Below are 19,348 nucleotides of genomic sequence, written 5' to 3'. Positions count from 1 at the left end.
AGAACCTACTATATTTAGTCTCTGTGTGCTTGTGTCTGATGCTGCTTGTGTCTGATGCTGTCTGAATGCCAAAGTCTTCAAAAGCAACCTTTATTTATTATTTCTAAAACATCCTCTTTAATATTACAGGCATGCTCATTCAAACCACCCTCTATAACACCACCTTTAAAGGCTCAAAGCTGTATGTATAACTCAGCCATGTTTGAACTTGCTAATAGTCATTTCTCTGCCCCACTGTAGTGCATGAAAGTCATTTTTTTGCTTTCCTCCCCTTTTCAATTTTTCTTATGTAGTTTTGCGTGCCATTAACTTTCCAATCTGTTATTTGTTTTGCTCATTTAATATATTTTTTGAACAAAGGGAGAGAAAACAAACAGGGAGAAAGCAGTGTGATGGAGTGCTGCTGTACAGCAAAGCCCAGACAAGCCCAGACTCTCCCTCAGTACATTCTCTCTCTCTCTCTCTCTCTCTCTCTCTCTCTCTCTCTCTCTCTCTCTGTCTCCTCCTCTCCCTCCCTCCCTCTAATTTTCATAATAGGTAATACTAACAGGAAACAGTTTATCACTTGGCCATTGGCTTGGAGTCCCAACCTCTAAGGCCTAATCAACACCTTACCTTGCTTTTCATTCTCTACTGTACTCTATTCTTCTCTCTCTCTCTCTCTCTCTCTCTCTCTCTCTCTCTCTCTCTCTCTCTCTCTCTCTCTCTCTCTCTCTCTGCTGTTTCCTCTCAGTTTCTCCCTAGTTTCCCTATGCATTTGGTTCCTGTATTCATCTCTCTCTCTCACACACACACACACTAAAAGCCAGGTGGTAGGGCGGAGAAAGGAGAGACACAAGTAGTCATCGATGCTTCTCATCTGCCAATTTCAAAGAGTGAGGCTGCTGCCTTATTATTTTAGTCTGCAATGGCAGGTAAGGAGTGAGAAGGGAATGCTGAAAAGAGGGGGAGGAATCCAGGAGATAAGTGCAGATAGGAAGAAAGATACATTATTGACAGACAGATGCTTGTGATACTGGAAAAATAAAAACCATACCTTGCAAAATTGCTTCTTTTAAGCTAATAATGAATTCAGTTACATTTAATTGCATTTTCTGGATCCAATTTTTTTAATAAATATTTTTATTTATGTATTTTGCTATAATAGTTTCTTATAGTATGCAGCCACTATCTAGATAAACGAAAAAAAAACAAAAAAAACTGTCATCCGCCACATACTGTAGACTGAATCAGAGAATCAGAAACCACCACCAACGAACAGAGCTGAGAGAATGCCAAGGCGTGTGCGAGCTTCCTTTGGGGCAGAACAGGTGCAGTAAGTCTAGGGAGAAACACGTTAGGAGCTGTGGGTTTTGTCATGATATACAGCTCAACTTTGGTTAACCGAGTTACACACCGGAGACAGCATTTGCTACTAATTCAAGAATATTTGTGTGCGATAGAGTCTTTGACTTCCTGTTTCAGGAGCATGCTTTTTTGTGACAATTATCAAACAAGGAAGGTATAGCTTTATTTTGTGGTGACAAATGGTTGCATTTCATCTTTTCTTTTTTTATTACTTAATGTTTCTTAAACAACTGATACCGTATCAACCAATTTGAATTGCTATAAAATGCACTTGTTCTGTAGCTTAAGTTTATGCGATACAGTTTAAAGCCATTTCAGGTACACTGAAAAACAAAATGTGAAGGGAAGATATTGTCAGTGATGAAAGATTGGAGTTTGCAGATTCATTTAGCCAGGTTTGAGTATTTCTATGCTGAAAAATCCTAATTGGTTATTGGGATTTATGAGCATGATGATGAAAGCAGGGAATAAACATCTAATTGGCTAATAAATGAAAAGGGGAAACTTTCTGAGTGGAATGACAGACTCTGCCTTCATTAGGAAAAAATATTGTCAGCCTTCACTTCTTGCTACTGTTCATTGTTGAATACTTAATTGTTTCTTGAGAGATTTCTAAGGCATCAGTATTGATTTACTGCTTTAATGCCTGAGCAAATGGGCAATATTCAGAATCTATATTTTGGTATAAATAATTTCCTAAACTCTTTATATACTAATCTCAGGATTTAGTAGCTAAATACAGTACAGTATATAGAATATACTATGTGTATACTCACTTTTAGAACAACAAAAAGCATGGCTAAGCTTAAAACACACCAATCATATGCAATACCAATAGAATAATGATAATAAAGGCTTTCAGTGTACACTGAGAAAAAAAAAACACTTTTTTTGCTGTAAAAACACAAAATAAAGAATCTTTTTAACCCTTTCAGTTATTTTGGTATGGGATATGAATGATATTATTTCTGACATCATTTTGGTTTAATTTCATTCGAAGCAGACCATTAGCTTTCTGACCTCGCCCTTGTACTTTCTCTCTCTTTTTTGCTATTTTAGATTTTTTGCATGGATTTTCACAGCCTACATTTGTTTTCTTTTTTTTTAGTTTCATTGACATAAGGCAAACTTGTCCTTTCAATACTGAGGAAAACAGTATTTCACATTTAATTGAATACTCTGAAAAACAGTGTTTCTTTTCTTTTCTTTTTTGGGTCATTGGTTCAGACAGACCACTGCTTTGTTCATTTAGTGTATCTTGTTTTTATTTTTGGTTTTCCATTACATAGAAAGGAGAAGTCAACACTGCTTAAGGTCAGGAAGATAGTTTATTATTATAGGAGGCAGATGCTTGAAACAGGCCAGAACTGTTATGTCTTCAGTTAACAAAAAAAAAAAAAAAAAAATATATATATATATATATATATATATATATATATATATATATATATATATATATATATATATATATATATATATATATAAAAATATCTACAGATACTAGTCAAGAATGAATTCAAGAGCTTGGGAGAGTGGAAAAGCATTGTACATGCTTTGTAACAGTGAAAGAATATATATATATATATATAATCTGATTTCTTCCTCCTCTTCTTCTTCTTTTTTCTTCTTCAAACACACCTGTTACTATTATATTTTTTTCTTTCGTGCAAATAAGGAAATGGACACTAGATTAATGAACAGAGATAAATTCTCCCCTCACTCAAATGTGTTAAGGTGAGTAGCGGTTAATAGAGCATCAGAGGAGAAGGTGGATATGGTGGAGCTGAGTGACAGGGTCAAAGATTATTTTTTCTTATTTGTAATCTTTAATTAGTTCACAGTTCAAAATATTAATATAACCACTTATAACATTCAGGTTTTGATATCTTGTAGAACTTACAGTATGATTATTTTTAGTCACTAATCAAGTCTTTTTAATTTGCTGCAAGTAGAGCATGGAAATGAGAGAAGAAGCCTGATTGAGACTTAGACTCGTATTTTATTTAAAACTGGAAACAAACAGACTTTTAGAATTAATTAAAAAAAAAAAGAAGAAAAAAAAAAGGAAATGTACAACATTTGACTCAAGATGTTGCACATTTTTAAGGTCATCATTCAAATGTAATATTTTAAATAATTTATTGGTCAGGTTAACTCCTTAGTACAATAGGTCAGATTTTCTTTGAGCAGAACCCCTTCTAATGATCTAAAATGTATCCTCGGGTTATCATTACTATCATTCTGTAATAAAAACTGTGTTAAATTTTGAAGGGAAAAAATGACAAATAGGAGCATTTTCATTTGTGCTTTCAGACCCAAGTCTCATTGGCTCTCACTGCACATCTTTCAGTATAGATTTCGGCTTTGCATTGAGGACGGGCCAAGAGGGACTATAAACGATCTAAAATAAGAGTTAAAAATAGGGGTTTAAATGAAGACATAGTCCTGCTAAACACCTGGTGTGCTAAACAGGTTGGCACTGCAGGGAAAATCTGCGCCAAGTGTAACCTTTCACCTGTGCGCTTCAATACACGTCTACTTTATTACTGACACACTACTGAGATGGATGGCATGCAGAAGAATGGTGCTAGGAGAGCAACTTCATCCAGCCTGGCACCAGACTTCCAGTATGACTTGCATGTGTAGTAGTGTGCAATATAGTTTATTGTGTGTTTATGCCTTGAAACAGTGTGTGTGTGTGAGTGTGAGTGTGTGTGTGTGTGTGAGAGAGAGAGAGAGAGAGAGTGGGTGTGTGTTCAGCAACTTTCTGTATTCTGTGTGTGCGTGTGTGTGTGTGTGTGTGTGTGTGCCCACTGTGTGCTAGACTTTTCCCCCTTTGAGCTGTGGGATTTTTATTGGACCATTAAAGTCTCACACAACATGGAAAACTCAGGGAACTATAACATAGAACAGAACTCCAGGTACACACACACACACACACAGGTGTAGACTAAAAAGTGGTGGGAAACACATGTGAGCCCTAATTTATACCAGCACCAAGTTGCGCGGGTGAAGTTAAAACGAGAGGCAGATATAAGATTTACAAACACAACTGAGCTTCATAATTCCTGAGGAACTATTGACTGTTACTTTGGACCAGTGCATACTATCAGCGACTTCCGAAGGGATCTAAGTCCTTGTAGACCTTTATAAATGTTTGCTCAACCTTTTTTGCCATTGGTCTTTTTTTTTAGCATCTTGCAACATTTACAATGGGGTATTGTTTTTGGTTTAGTCACGTCTATTCTGTAGTCCTTGATGAAAAGCCAAAAATTCTGCAAATTTTAGAATAAACACGACAGTGGTACAGCATAAAAACTGAAGGCAGTCTTTTTCAAAAGCATTAATGATATTGCCAGACCTGTTAAAAAGATGAAGCGTTTAATTCTCTACAACTCTTTTTTGTCTTTGCATGGAAAAAATTATTTTGCATAACACTTAATCTCGCCTGTGTGTGCGTGTGTGTGTGTGTGGTTGTGGAGGGTGGGGTTCAGATATGAACAGTGAGAGAACGGTGAGAATCAGTGAAAGCGGGAGGTGGGGTGGATGGAGCTGTTATATCCGTCACCCCACTTCTCCTCCTCCAACACCCCCCCCCCCCCCTCTCTCTCTCTCGTGTGTGTGTGTGTGTGTGTGTTTGTGTGTGTGTGTGTGTTGACATTCCTGTGCTCTGGTGCTCAGTGTAAGATGAAGCACCTGTGTCTGTGAAACAGGTCAGCAGTCAGTTTAGTCATCCAGCCCAGCCCAGCTGCACCAGCCTTATTTATAGCAAGGTGTGTGTGTTGTATAAAAATCATATAAAGTGCAGGGAGCGAGAGAACTGGTTAACTTGTAGTTATCACAGAGGAAACAGAGTAAAATAAAATAAAAAAATGAGTGGGAGAGAAAAAAGAGGGGAGGGAGGATGAATGATAGAGAGCAAACACCAGTTGCTCTGCTCATTGGTGCAGCCCAGTTTTCCTTCCCTTTGGTGTCTGGTGCACTCCCCATTTCTTCTCGCTCTTGCACCCCCTCAACAATTCATCTGCTCCCCAACATTCAGTCATGTCTGAGCTCAGTGAGTATGCAGAGGTCAAGGTTAAGACTTCAGCTCGCTAGATGTGTTTTCATCTTTTCCCAGCATCCCTGTTCTGGGCCGAATTTCCACAGCTATAAGACTGATCAATATTTAATTGGCTCTAAAACAAATTACATTTTTTTTCCATCCATCTGTTTTTATATGAGCTTTGTAGATAAGGAAAAAACATAAACAGAAAAAAAAACCCTAATATGGTTTACTGTTTGGCAGTGATATAAAAGTTTATATGTGCATAAGGAGAAGGTGTGACATGGCATGCCAGGAAGAAAAAAATCGAATGAATACTCAGAGTGTGTTCCTCTCTGAGTGTGACTGGCTGGTTGACTTTGCATAATGGTAATCTGTTTATGGAGTGTGGAAACTGACAGAAATATTTAAATATGAATGTTGTATATTTCAGTTCATTGTGGTTTTGTCAAAAACTAAATATACAAACAGAAATAAAGGTTTCCAAAAATCTTATGTTCTACTGAAATTCACATTTGTATTTAGGTTCAGATCTTTTAATTTAAAAACTGCAATAACCTCAATTTGTCATTTTTTTATTTAAAAAAAAAAAAAAAATGTATTTGAAATCAAATCTTACCTTCTGCAAATTCAGAAAAAAGACAAAACATTAGTAAAGTGTATATATTAAAAAAATACCTAAAGGAAAAGAAAAAAAAATATTGAATTTGTTGTGTATATTATTTGAAAATGTATCCTTTTATATATATATATATACTTTTGACAGCTTACATGCTCCAGACCTGTTGCTCCTCTTGAGACTTTATAAAGAATTATTTCGGAAAGCATTTCAGTGGTTTTAGTCAGATCAAGAAGTAATTTGTATTGCCGTTATGCATCTCTCCCCTTTTTAAGTAGACAGGAGTCAGGTTCTGTATGACTGTACAGCACCACAGGAGCATTGCCAAGATGGCCACTGAGTGGATTGCTTATAATACAAGTACATTTTATGTGAACTTCTTTAACTCTAGTAAGAAGAACAGCTGGTGCATATGGACAACAGTGATCTGAGTAGTTGTGATGTTTATAAGGGCATACACACGTGTATGTGTGAGTGTTTAGGAGATGAGTCACATTCTGCAGTTATTTACAATGCAAAGAGAGCGAGCTAATGAAGTGCGGAATATGCAGCTCCTTCTTCTCTGGACCCATCTGCATAATGTTGTGTCTTATGGAAAAGTCACACAGAGCATCTCACCTTTTCATCTACAGAACTGTTCACTTCAGAAGCAGGTGTAGTTGAGACTGCACTACACTTTTACTCTCTCCATCAATTGTGTATTGAACAAGAATTTGGAGTGTGTGTGAGAGCGTGATTGTGTATGTCTGTGTGTGTAGTTGTTCCAGTACTGATTAGAGTGAAGAGTTGAAAGGCGATCTCAGACTGATGGGGATTGATTTGAGTTTTGTTTTTAGTACTACACAGAGAAAGTGATCGATGAGTGTAATGACAGTGTGTGTGTTTGTGTGTGTGGTGTGTTTGAACGTGAGTCAACACATATGTATCTCTGTACATAGTGTGTGTTTTCATATGTTGTTGATTAAATGTCAGGGGTACCTTGTGCTTCTCTGTGCTCATTTTTTCTCTGTATCTCTAACTTATATTTTATCTCTGTCTCTCTGTATTCTTTTCTGATGCTGTCACATCTGTAAAGAAATACCAGAATTTCTCTTGTGCCCCTTTTCCACCGAGGCAGTTTGAGTGCTGGTTCGGAGCCAGAGCCTAATTTAGAACCAGTTCTTTCTTTTTCGACAGCCAAAGCACCGGCTCTGAACCAGGAAAAGTGGTTCTTAAGTACAGTAGCACCAAAATGTTGCTGGTCTAGACTTAAGAACCGCTTGTGTCACTGGCTGTGTGCGGGGCTACTGTTAGCGCATTTGATATTGTACCTTAAGTATACTAATGTTTAATACACTTTGGGCGTTTTTACACCTGGTCACTTCATGCGTTTTCTGTGATCCGATAGCTATCCGATCGCAAAAAGACCAGGTGTAAATGCCCTCCGAAACGGTTTCGAGACGGATATAAATCCGATCGCTCAAAGCACTTCAGGAGGTGGTCTGGGACGCATTTCAGATGAAACTGGACAGGTGTAAATGCATGTGGTTGTTCAAGCCACATACGTCAGCGCTATACTCCTCCCAAACGGAAGTATGTCACTCGCAGCTGACTCGCGAGTCGTGCATCGTGCCAGAAACAAATATGTTTTCCCATCAGTGCTGGCTCCGATCTTTCACCCAGGTGTCTCGTTTGGTCTTAAAATGCACTGCTGCCGCCAGCGAAAATGCAGCAAACATTAAATGCTGTTTTTTGCAGCAACCGCATACACCAACGCGTGTTACATGTCAATTACCCCGGAAATGAGGTAAAATATATTTGCATATTGGGCGGGAGTAGAAATATCGGATTGATATCTGATTCGCCAAGTCGCATTTATGTGGCCTAATGTAAATGGAACAGTTTTAACAAATCAGATAGCTATCGGATCAGAGAAAACACATGAAGTGACCAGGTGTAAAAAGGCCCTTTTACTTTACCGCGATATGATACATTATCAGCACACATGATAGTAAGTAGCTACATGCTAAGGCTAAATTTTTTCTATGTTAATGATAAAATAACGGTATGTACTTTCTCGATTACAACCTCCGTTTATACAGATTACATGGAGCTGCACGTACACGTTGGATTCGCCGCGTTTGGGTGTCAATGTAGGTTCACAAAGCCATGAGCATTAACAGTAAAGCAACATCCGCCATTGTTGATGTGTTTGTGTTTGCCGCTGCTGCGTTAAAGTTGCTGGGACACGTGACACGTATACAGTGATGTCAGACTCGCCTCTGTGACGGCTCTCTAGCCGGTGGAATGGCAAACCGGTTCTTAGAAGGTTCAACAGTGGAACCAACTTTGAACCAGCACCAGTGCTAGCTCTGAACCAGCACTCAGTTCTTTTTGGTGGAAAAGGGGTATTGGATCCCCACAACACACACACACACACACACACAAACTCACTTATACTTTCACCACTAAATAAATCTGCTGAACATCTGTACAGATCTGGTCTCAGACCAGCAAAGAAGGGCTGGAGATTGGGGGATGGGACTATTTTTCAGTATTTAAGTGAGAAGGGGAAACTAACACACACACACACACACACACACACACACATATGTCTCTCCCCTCAGTAGAGAGGATCCATTTCTTCATCCTCTCCATTTAAGCTCAAATTACAGTGACAGTTAAACTATCTACTGTATCTATTATATTCATTTTCCAGTTAAACTGAAATGCACTGTCACCTTAAGCAAGTACAAACTCACAGTTGTCAGAGGAGAAACTAGAGACAGACATCCCACACCACAAGCCAGTCGTTTCAGTTGTCACTTATCAGGATACGACTTATTCACATGAAACAGTGAATGATCATCGGTAAATGATCTTTAAAAAAGTCTCGCACTCGCCTGTTCGCCTGAATCCGGAGATAGATTTTCTAATCTCATTTAATCTCATCACCACAAGCTTTCTAATGAGATTCATACAGCAGAATCATACAGTGACTCTTAGCTTATAACATATGTTGAAGTGTAGAGATAAAATCATTGGTAAATGCCTCATTTTTAGGCTAAATTTATCCCATGTCAATATCATTATAAATTAATTTAACATTTTATCTTAATGGCCCTGTGATGGGTTGGCACTCCGTCCAGGGTGTATCCTGCCTTGATGCCCGATGACGCCTGAGATAGGCACAGGCTCCCCGTGACCCGAGGTAGTTCGGATAAGCGGTAGAAGATGAATGAATGAATGAATGAATTTTATCTTAATGTTCTAATAAATAGGTCTTTTTATTATTATTTATTTCATGCAGTGATTATGTGTGTGTGTGTGTGTGTGTGTGTGTGTGTGTGTGTGTGTGTGTGTGCACATACATAATCTTTCCATTGTGCAGTTCATAGACATTCCTGTGTCATAACTAACTCCCTTGACAAAGCCTCTGCATGACCAAGGCCAGTGTGTGTAAGAGGGTTTCTGTCTCATAGCTGTTTCTGTCTCATAGCTGCTGGGGCCCACACAGATATGTGATACGATACTGCACCTGGGCAAGCAAATTTGGACTGTTGCTTGGCCAGTGAACATCCATGTAAATTTGGGATTTGTTTTGACTAATTACATTACATTTTTCACTAATGCACATGTTAGCATTAGCACCCTGATGCAGGGTTGTGTGTCATCGATGAATAGTAGTCTGAAATATCAAAACACATTGTAACTCTTGGTATGTTTCTGATTTATTTTTTTTTTTAATTAACTTACAGAAAAAAGAGATGCTGGTGAAGAAACAACTATTTAAAGGTGATATAACATGTGACAGCAGGAACTTATTTCACTGACATTCCACAACTGCAAATGTGACCAGGGATTTTTAACATTACAGTAGAAAAAAAAACAGACAAAATGTGTTCTTAAAGCAAATTTAAATTCCATTGCATTGTAATTTCAATAAATGTATACCCGAAACATAAACATTTTTTCCATTAGACCTAAATTCCTGTCCTTACTAGCTACAGGACGATATGTTATATAGCCTTTATAGTCAGAAAAGTTGTGTCGAAAATATAAAATCTGCAAGCAACACTGCAATCATACTGCAAAGTGGAAGGACCGTTCACAATCTTACAAAAGATTGTAACAGAATCAAAGAATCAAACAAAAATAATACACCTTTTTTCTGGTTTAATGTAATATTTGATTTCTACCCCATGCTTTCTTTTGGTTGTGAGTGTAATGGCAATGATATCATTTAACCATGCTGAAAGATGATTTTTTTTTTTTTTTGCTGTACCCGATATGTATCACGATAACTGCCAGCAAAATATTAGCATTTTTTTTATTGTGAAAAATATGGATTTAATAATATTTAGTGTCTGTGTAAATAAATGAGAACAGTAGAAAAACATACAATAAAATGTTACAGTCTAGAGTTCTTTAATTGTTTGTAAAATAATATATCTTAGAAATTAGTATTGTGACAATTTAGCACAATATAGGTATTGCATCATTGTAAATTCAAGTCTGACTTCTTCTGATAGACAGAGCAAGATATGTAGCATATGTTAAGATGCTATTAACCAACTAAAAAAACTAATCAGGGTTGTGCGGAATGTTGAAACCGGAACGTGAAAAATTGTTTTTGTTCTGAATGAACCCAAATGAAAAAGAAATCATTTATAATACCTGAATGCAACTAATAATTATAAACATTGGCATTTTGCTGTGGAATTTAAAGAATAAACAGAAAGGGGTGGCTACAGCACTCTGCTGATTTGATTTCTACCCTATTCAATAGCTAATTACTGGCCTTCACAGAGGTCACACCATTGAGCATAAACATAGATCTCACTAGATGATTATGTACAAAAATATAAAGTTTCTTTTTTATTTTGGTAAACAAATACATGGGGTTGTATCCATTATGCTTTCTTAGCATAACCCAGATCACTCCCAGGTGTGCAGAATGTCTTATCTCTCTCTCTCTCTATCTCTCTCTATCTCTCTCTCTCTATCTCTCTCTCGCTCTCTCTCTCTCTTCTGCATTTCTTCTGTTCTGTTCTTCAACCATTCTCTGAGGAAATATCACATGGATTTTTGATGTACAGACAATATTCACTTTGTAATCCTCCTTTCCCTCTCCTGCTTGTAGATCATAGACTGTCTGTACTTACACTTTGTCTTTTTTGAGAAAATATCAGATTTAATTCACTTTGTTCAATATGCAAGATCTTGGCTCTAACCTAGCCCAAACAGACAGGCCCTGTTATTAACTGTCCTGGCTGCTCCTCCTCCTATTTCACAGAGCATGCATAGGGCAGAGATAATTCTGCCCTGTTGGGCATCTATTAGCACTTGTTGCTGTTTCTGTTTTTGACCGCAAGCAACATCATGAAATGTTTGCAAATTAAGAAAAAATCAGCTTATATCTGTCAAATAGTGACTTTTACATATTTGTTCAATTTGTTCAGAAAACTGTTTATTATGAGCTAGTTATTAATAATTTGGTTTTCAACAAAGTTTAAAATGCTGTAAATGAGGACTGCATGGACATGCTGATTTTTATTTTAGTTTACAGTTACTGTGTGTGTGTATGTGTGTGTGTGCGTTTGTGTGTGTGTGTCAGGGCTGTTTCACTGTCCTTCAGAGCTCCAGAGACACAGACAGGAGCAAAGGTTTATGGGCTGTCTAGTAGAGTGACATACATGCTGGGTTCATTTAGGCAAGGGATAACAGATAGCTGTCTGCCAGGAATGTGTGTGTGTGTGTGTGACATAGAGAGAAAGAGAGAGAGCAGACAGGTGCTCTATAATCACCACAAAGGTGGCACTTTATGAACTCTTTGCTGCAGCAATATGGAATAATATGGCAAGGGTAATTAAGTTGTGTGTATGCAAGAGACACTCGGATTTTGTTTTCTAAAATATATGCCCACTGAACTCATCAAAGCAGACTCCTTCTCTTCTTTCTTTCTTTCTTTCTTTCTTTCTTTCTTTCTTTCTTTCTTTCTTTCTTTCTTTCTTCAGTAAAGAGAGTGTGCTTCCTCTAAAGAATGAAAGTAATATAAATAGCTTGCGTCTGTTTCTTTGTCACGGCAGAGTTAAATGCATTAATACATCTCTGTTTCATGTTGACCTGCTTTAATTTCATCTGCACGAGAGACATGGGCTCGTCTGTCACTGTAACTTTATTAGCTCCTGACAGAGGCTGCACACACAGTCACACACCCACACCCACACACACATATGCACAATTGGCTTTATCAGGTTTTCCAAGACTTTTCATTCAGTAGTCGAAAAGAAGTACCGCAAATATTAATGCTGCACCTGCGTATTGTTCATATGGCGTTCTTTGCTTTCTATCCGTCTCTAAGTTTTATTGGCCTTCTATGACTTTTACAGTTTTCTAAACACAAAAACAGCTTAGTTTAGACCCTTGTGGTAGTTATAACTTTTCTCAGGTGTGTGTGTGATTTGGCAAGTTCTTTGTTATACAGTATCATTATCAATAGAGATTTAGTGAATGGAGAAACAATAATGAAGAAGCAATAATATTGTAGTAATAATTTTTTATTATTTTTTATTTAAACAGATATTTAAAAAAAAATCTGTAATATTTGTGAATAAATAGAAGAATTCAGAGAAGGCTTACTCTAAGTCTTTAAAGAGTTCTGGGGAAAATATCTAGAGCAGCTGTGTGGTATTTTCATTACAAGGAAATAGCATTTTGTCTGGTGTCTAGGCTGTGTATTAACTACTGAAAAAAGACAGAATATTCAGTGTTATTGAATTAAAAAATCCTTAGCTGTAACTCTTGTTGGCCAAATATAGAAGACTGTGGGACAATACTATGACTTTCATTATACGTCTCTGTCCTCCTGAACTTATATTGAACGTCATGTTAACATTATTAAACTAACATTCAGGACAGCTATTGCTAAGCATTTTAGTTTATATTTCTGTTCCTTTACATTACTTTCATTAGTCACACAAACACACGCTGCCACCGACAGGACAAACTCTCAGTTGCACTGGAAAATGAAAAAAAAAAAAGCATTACATGTTAAATATAATTATTTCTCCTGAATATCCATTCATTGCCTCTTATACACATCCAAATTATAAAAATAGGCAGAAGGCACATCCTTAATACTGATGCTTGCAACTGCTTTGATTCATTTGGAGTTTTATGTACTTTCAGCATCTGTTGTCTACATAAACTGCAAGAACTAGCTTTGAGTGTTTCAGTGAAATCATGCTGTATTGACATGTACAGAGTAGAGACTTCCTTTAGTGTGTTGTTGAGCCAAATGCTGCGAGCATATGAAAAAAAGATTTGACTGAATTTGGCTTTCTAGATTTCTATTACAACATCAAAATGCAAAACCTATAAAAAAAATATACAGTAATATAAAAAAATATACAGTAATATAAAAAAAATATACAGTAGCTACATTTATTCAACATCTTTTAAGTAGTTTTGGTAAGAGAACAGATTTTTTATTGTAGTTGAGGTCAGTATATCTGAGAGCTAAACATATTTATGATATTGCCTAAAACCAAACTGTCTTGTGAATGCATATTATCTCACAATCCCCGTGATGTAAAAATAAATCAATATTACTATGCGTAATGTAACACTCCTACCCTGCAGATTTATAGTACGCACAGTTGAGAGAAAGAGGCTGAGTTTTACCCAAAGTCTGACTTTTAGCTGTGCAGATAAAGCATGTGTTTATATATATAAAGCAAAAATAAACATAAACATAGCCAACACTTTGTTTTTAAATGAGCTGTTAGTGTAAAGTACATCCTGTTTATGTTTTATGCCATTTATTTCCTGCCAGAAATATAGCAAATATATTAAAAATATATCCATACAGGATGTAAAGGTTTGATAAAGACACGAAGGTGCCAAAATAATGTTGTAGTGTGACTGATTCATGTTTTTATGGTGATTAAAGATGGAGAAATCTATACACTAATTCTCAACATATAACCGATAATAACACACCTACACACACCCACACACTTTTTAAGTATACTTGAGGAGAAATATTAACCAACATTTGCCATTGCGTAACTGTATAAATACAACCGTAATTAAGATTAGAGAGATGATCTGTTCCCTCTTTTTCCTCTTGCAGCTGTGGAAGACAGACTGAGCTCAGCGTCCTGGGGAAATGGCAGCCGCATTACAAAGGTATCTGTCTGTCTGTCTTTCTATCTGTCTATCTATCTATCTATCTATCTATCTATCTATCTATCTATCTATCTATCTATCTATCTATCTATCTATCAATCTGTCCATCCATCCATCCATCCATCCATTTACTGGAACCCCTGGACACCAGTAAATTCATGCAGTTATCCAATCATCCATTCATGTGGCAGCAGCACAGTGGAGTCATGAAATGCTGCAGGAAATCATGCAGATATCGATCAAGAGCTTAGTTACTGTTCTCATCAAACATCAGAATAAAGAAAAAAGCATGATCTCTGTGACTTTAACTGTGGCATGTTTGTTGGTACCAGATGGGCTGATTTGACTGTTCAGAGAGAGCTGATCTCTGGGGATTTTCACACAACTGTCTGAAGAGTTTACACAGAATGGGGTGAAAAACAAAAAACACTTCAGCGAGTAGAAACACCTTACTGATGAGAGAGATCAGAGAAAAATGGCCAGAGTTTTGAGCTTCCAGGAAGGATACAGTAACTGACCTTGAGGTGGACAGACTATAAGAGCAGAAGACCGACCAAACAGGGCAGATTTGTCTTTACCATCATTTTAGTTTTATTATTATAGGGTTTATAACAGTAAATAGACTCTGAAAGGGATGAATCTGAATGGGATATACAACAAGCACAATTGGGTGTGATGATCAGATGTACACAAACTTTTGGCCATACAGTATACCGTATCTATCTATCTATTTATGGTTCAGTGTTATGGCTTATTGTATCATTCAATACAAGACTGTAATCTATTTGTCATAATACACCACTTTAAATTTAATCAGTCTCACACTCCAGGCTCTGAAACAAGGATTTAATTAGAGGAATGACAGAATGTAGTGTGTTTTATATAACTTAATTGGATGACAGTTGTGTCTGTCTTGATGTTATCTCTATCTTTCTTTCTATGGTCGTAGTTTTCTGTTTTATTAGATACATGTTTTTTATTCTACTTTCATACTCTACCCTGTGCTGTAGGACAGAGAGGTCTTTATTTACTGTGCATAATTAGTACCAACTGCTTAGTAATGATTATTTTTATTTTCCGAACCGAATTGGTTTGTCTCTCTGTTGACTGCTTGTCTGCTGAGTTCAGAGGTCATACTGAAAAGGTCATGTGAGGTAAAATCGTGTCTGCCATCAGCAGAAATTCGAGATGTGAGGTGAAGGACATGCCTACCCAAGCACTTTCTGCTAATGCAAATGGAGAATTCTGACACTGATGCGCACTAAAGGATGAACTCATTAGCCTCTGCCTTATTTAGCACTTTTCTGAGTTCCACTACTTCAGTTTTTTGCTTTTTGTTGTACTGTTGGATGAAGTTTTTTTGCTTATGAATTGACAGATTCCTGTTGCTGAAATGCACATGCATGGATGTTGCTCAGGACATCCATGTACTAGGGGATGGTTTATACATCAAAAATGAACAGCATGCCATTCTTCAAAGCTCATAGAAAAGTAACACGAAAGACCTTTATTTATAGCTGAGACAAAGCTATCAGCCACAGCCTACAAGTATTATACTAACTGTGTGGCTTTCTATGTACTGTTGTCACAATAGTAAATGATTTACACTACATTATATTAGTCACATTTGTGACTAATATAATTTTTTAATAGAAGGTTATTCTGTTGTATAGCATGTAGTGTGCTGCCTTAGATTTGGACAGGTTTCTTGAAAGCTCAATGATGATCATTTTCCATGTAAAACTTTCAATGCGGTGTTTAAACTAACACTATATTTTGAATCAAATTCTGCATCCTAATTTTACTTATAAATTTACTTGAATAAGAAACGAAGTGGATAAAGAAGTGCATGGAGATGGATAATTTCTGTTATTTAGGTTGCTTATTTAACTGCTGAAAACGTGTAGCTTTATTAGATGACATGACCAGTGGTTTGTAAACTGCAAGTGACTGCCTTTGCGTTCTTGAAGGTTTTTGTACAGATTTCTGGCCCCAGTAATTTAACATTCATCGTTAATTCTTCATTATTTTGTTTTTATCTGAATATATCCATCACAGATGAAAAAAAATGTATTGCTTGCTTTTTTAAATAGATAGTGCTGTGAGATTATAATTGGGAGATGTACAGTACAGCAGAGTGTTAATGTTAACATTAGCACCAACCTTCATCACTCTCCCTTAAGACCATTCAATAGTTCGTTTGAATAAATTCTCTCACTTAATGCCAGAGAATGGCATTATTCAAATTATGATTGTGTCATGTGTTTATTAAGAAAAAAATGCATCCGATCCTATCATTCTTCTTGGAGGTGTCGTGTGAACAATTTCCATATTTAACATGTAACACATGAACTGGAGTGATTATATTAAACTGTTAGTCAGAACAGTGTTAGAATAGAATAGTTTGAATAAAATATGCATCATTAAATCCATTCGGGAAAAAAAATCAATAGCATAAAATGTGTATCATATGTATTTATATAGATTTTGCTAAAAATTCGAAAATGGACTTGTTTCAAAGGTGTTTTCTTAATATTAAATGTTCGAATCTTTGTTTTATTAAATGCACCTCTTATTAAAGGCCTGAATTATAATATCATATGTATGTGTGTGTTTGTGTGTAAATGGATATATATATCTCTTGCTGACCTTTGACTTTTATTGCCACAGGTTTACGTTGACGGCTCTCAATACTCTCACGTGGCCGGCCGGGATGTGGGATCACATGATGGCATCTCACCTCCTTACGGGAACTCTAGACTGGCAGGTAAGTGCTGAGGGTCCCTGTGTGACATCTGGCCACAAACTGTATGTTTGTATTAGATGATGGTCATGAAGAGGTAGTAACAATGATGTGCAATAGTTTACAATGAGAATTATATCAACATGACGAAATGAACAAGTATGTGATTAAGGCTGTCGATTTCTGAAACAGCTTGGATTTTTGTCACCTTGTGGAATTGTTCTAAATCTGTGGCAGTAGCGATACTTAGTCTGAATGGTTTTGTTTGATCTTATTTTAAAATTTTGGATAAATGGAATCGTTTATCTGTATGCTAACAAGAAAGGGACACTTAATGAAGTAAAAATAATCAACAACTAGCTATTTAGCTTTTCAGTCTGCTTTTTATGTTGTTTGGCTTGGGATACAACTGTCTTTCAGTGTTCTGTGGGTATTACACAATTACTTATACACTGTACATCACTTGTCCATGTCATTAAAGCTTTCCCTTCTTTTTGCCTTCACACTTTCTCTGAGTGAATCTACAGTATATAGGCGTGATCTTCCACCGCCCATAACACTGCACTGTGCCTTGGGCTATGCCACACTTAGAAATGGCCAGTGACATAGATAATCAGGCTGTGATACAAGATCTCAAGGCTAATTAAGCTTGACATAAGCCATAAAAATATAGCAGTAATATAGTGCCATAGGCCATCCTGTTTATCTATATGTCTCTCTCTCTCTCTCTCTCACTCTCTGCTTCTCTCTCTCTCTCTCTCTCTCTCTCTCTCTCTCTCTCTCTCTCTCTCTCTCTCTCTCTCACTCTCTCTCTGCTTCTGTCTCTCCCTCTCCTACTGTATCTCTCTTTCTCTCTCTCTCTGCTTCTGTCTCTCTCTCTCTCTCTCTCTCTCTCTCTCTCTCTCTCTCTCTGCTTCTGTCTCTCCCTCTCCTACTGTATCTCTCTTTCTCTCTCTCTCTGCCTTTGTCTCTCTCTCTCCTATCTCTCTCTCTCCCCCTCCCAAATGAAGCAACTTCTCATAAAAGAAAGATAACATTCAAAAGTAAAGCGTCTGCAATGGTGCGAGTGGGAGTTTTGTCCCCATGAGTTGTATTATGTGGGTGTGAGTTTATACAAGTTTTAAATGTCCTTTACATTTAACATCCTGACATTCATGATGAGAGAGAGAACCTCAATACTGACTGCCCCACTTTGTCTGTGTGGATATGTTTTGTGATTATTTATTTGTCTTAAGGCTCCTCTTTTCTCTGTCTGTTTTCACCTCATGGTCCAGGCTTATAACTCATTCACTCTTCAGAGCACTCGGAGAGCTGTTTGTTGAGGCATTTTGTGAGAATCAGTGTTGCAAGGGACAAAACTAACCTTTGTTAGTTTGCGTATGTTTGCGCTCACACACTGCAGTGTTTTTTAGTGTCCATCTTATGTTAAAATTGATTTTTATTCATTCATTTTCCCCTCCACATTTACTGCTGGGGTTAAAGTGGCAACAGGCTGGGAAGTTCAGTCCAGACGTTTCTATCGCCAGCCATAGATTCATGCTCTTCGTGGGGATCCACAGATGTTCCCAAGCCAACTGTGAGATATAATTCTGGGTCTGCCCCAGGGTCTCTGTCGAAAACACTGGCACAGGGTTCATCAAACACTTCAGTCCCGTAGCAGCATGGCAACTCTTTAGGGACTGATTCCGGAGCTGCACTGTGAAATAAAAACACACAGATAATTTTTCAAGGAGCCAAAAAAGAACCTTACTCTTATTGCACCTCACACCACATGGTTTGCTTCTCATTTGCATAAACTTTAACTCCTTAACCTTTTTGTATCGCTTCACCTTCTGTTGCTGTAAATCACTTTTAATTTAAAGAAATGAATGGGTTTCTGCTGTTTTGATGAGCTGTATGAATGCAAGGCAAGTCATCCTGATGAGTGGTCATGAACTGCAAACACATATCCCTAAATTTGCCTAAATGTAGTCTATGAAGCTGAAAGAAGTACCGTACATACAGCTGTTTATCTAGTAAGGCCTTGTAAGATTTGCTATACAAATGCTGTACCTATGCAGAAAACTGTACTTAACTGTACTTGCATTTCAGTGCATTACAGTGTCCAAAACATCTTACAGCATGCATGTTAGAATTATCAGAGAGAGAGAGAAAGAGATCACAGCAGTCCAGGCACATGCATACAAACAGAAAAATTACGTAATGTTCTCTAGCACTGAGGACTTTTACAGATTACAGTGACATGTTTTAGATAATCAGCACAGGGATTTGGGTTGCCCTCCAAGCCCACACACATTCCTCCTGAGCTCCAGTTCTTTCTGTCTCTCTCCTACCCCTAATACACTTTTTATACTTCTCTCTTTCCCTCTCTTTGATTCTCTCTCTCTCTCTCTCTCTCTCTCTCTATCTATCTCTATGTCCT

General features: G+C 37.2%; 1 protein-coding gene across 7 annotated transcripts in view; it reads left to right on the top strand.

Annotated features, from left to right (window-relative positions):
- The window catches only part of LOC132859745 (transcription factor 4-like), a 132,802-nt gene that overhangs the window by 27,082 nt on the left and 86,372 nt on the right, over positions 1-19,348 (top strand). For all 7 annotated transcript variants that reach the window (XM_060890643.1, XM_060890644.1, XM_060890641.1 and 4 more), the window contains 2 exons: positions 14,128-14,183; positions 16,854-16,950. In XM_060890643.1, coding sequence (XP_060746626.1) covers positions 14,128-14,183; positions 16,854-16,950 — 153 coding nt within the window. The remainder of the gene's footprint in view (positions 1-14,127; positions 14,184-16,853; positions 16,951-19,348) is intronic.

Source organism: Tachysurus vachellii, chromosome 17 (genome assembly GCF_030014155.1).
Source record: "Tachysurus vachellii isolate PV-2020 chromosome 17, HZAU_Pvac_v1, whole genome shotgun sequence".
Taxonomy (NCBI): Eukaryota; Metazoa; Chordata; class Actinopteri; order Siluriformes; family Bagridae; genus Tachysurus; species Tachysurus vachellii.
Note: the sequence above shows the minus strand (reverse complement) of the source record. Positions and strands in the feature narration are given on the sequence as shown.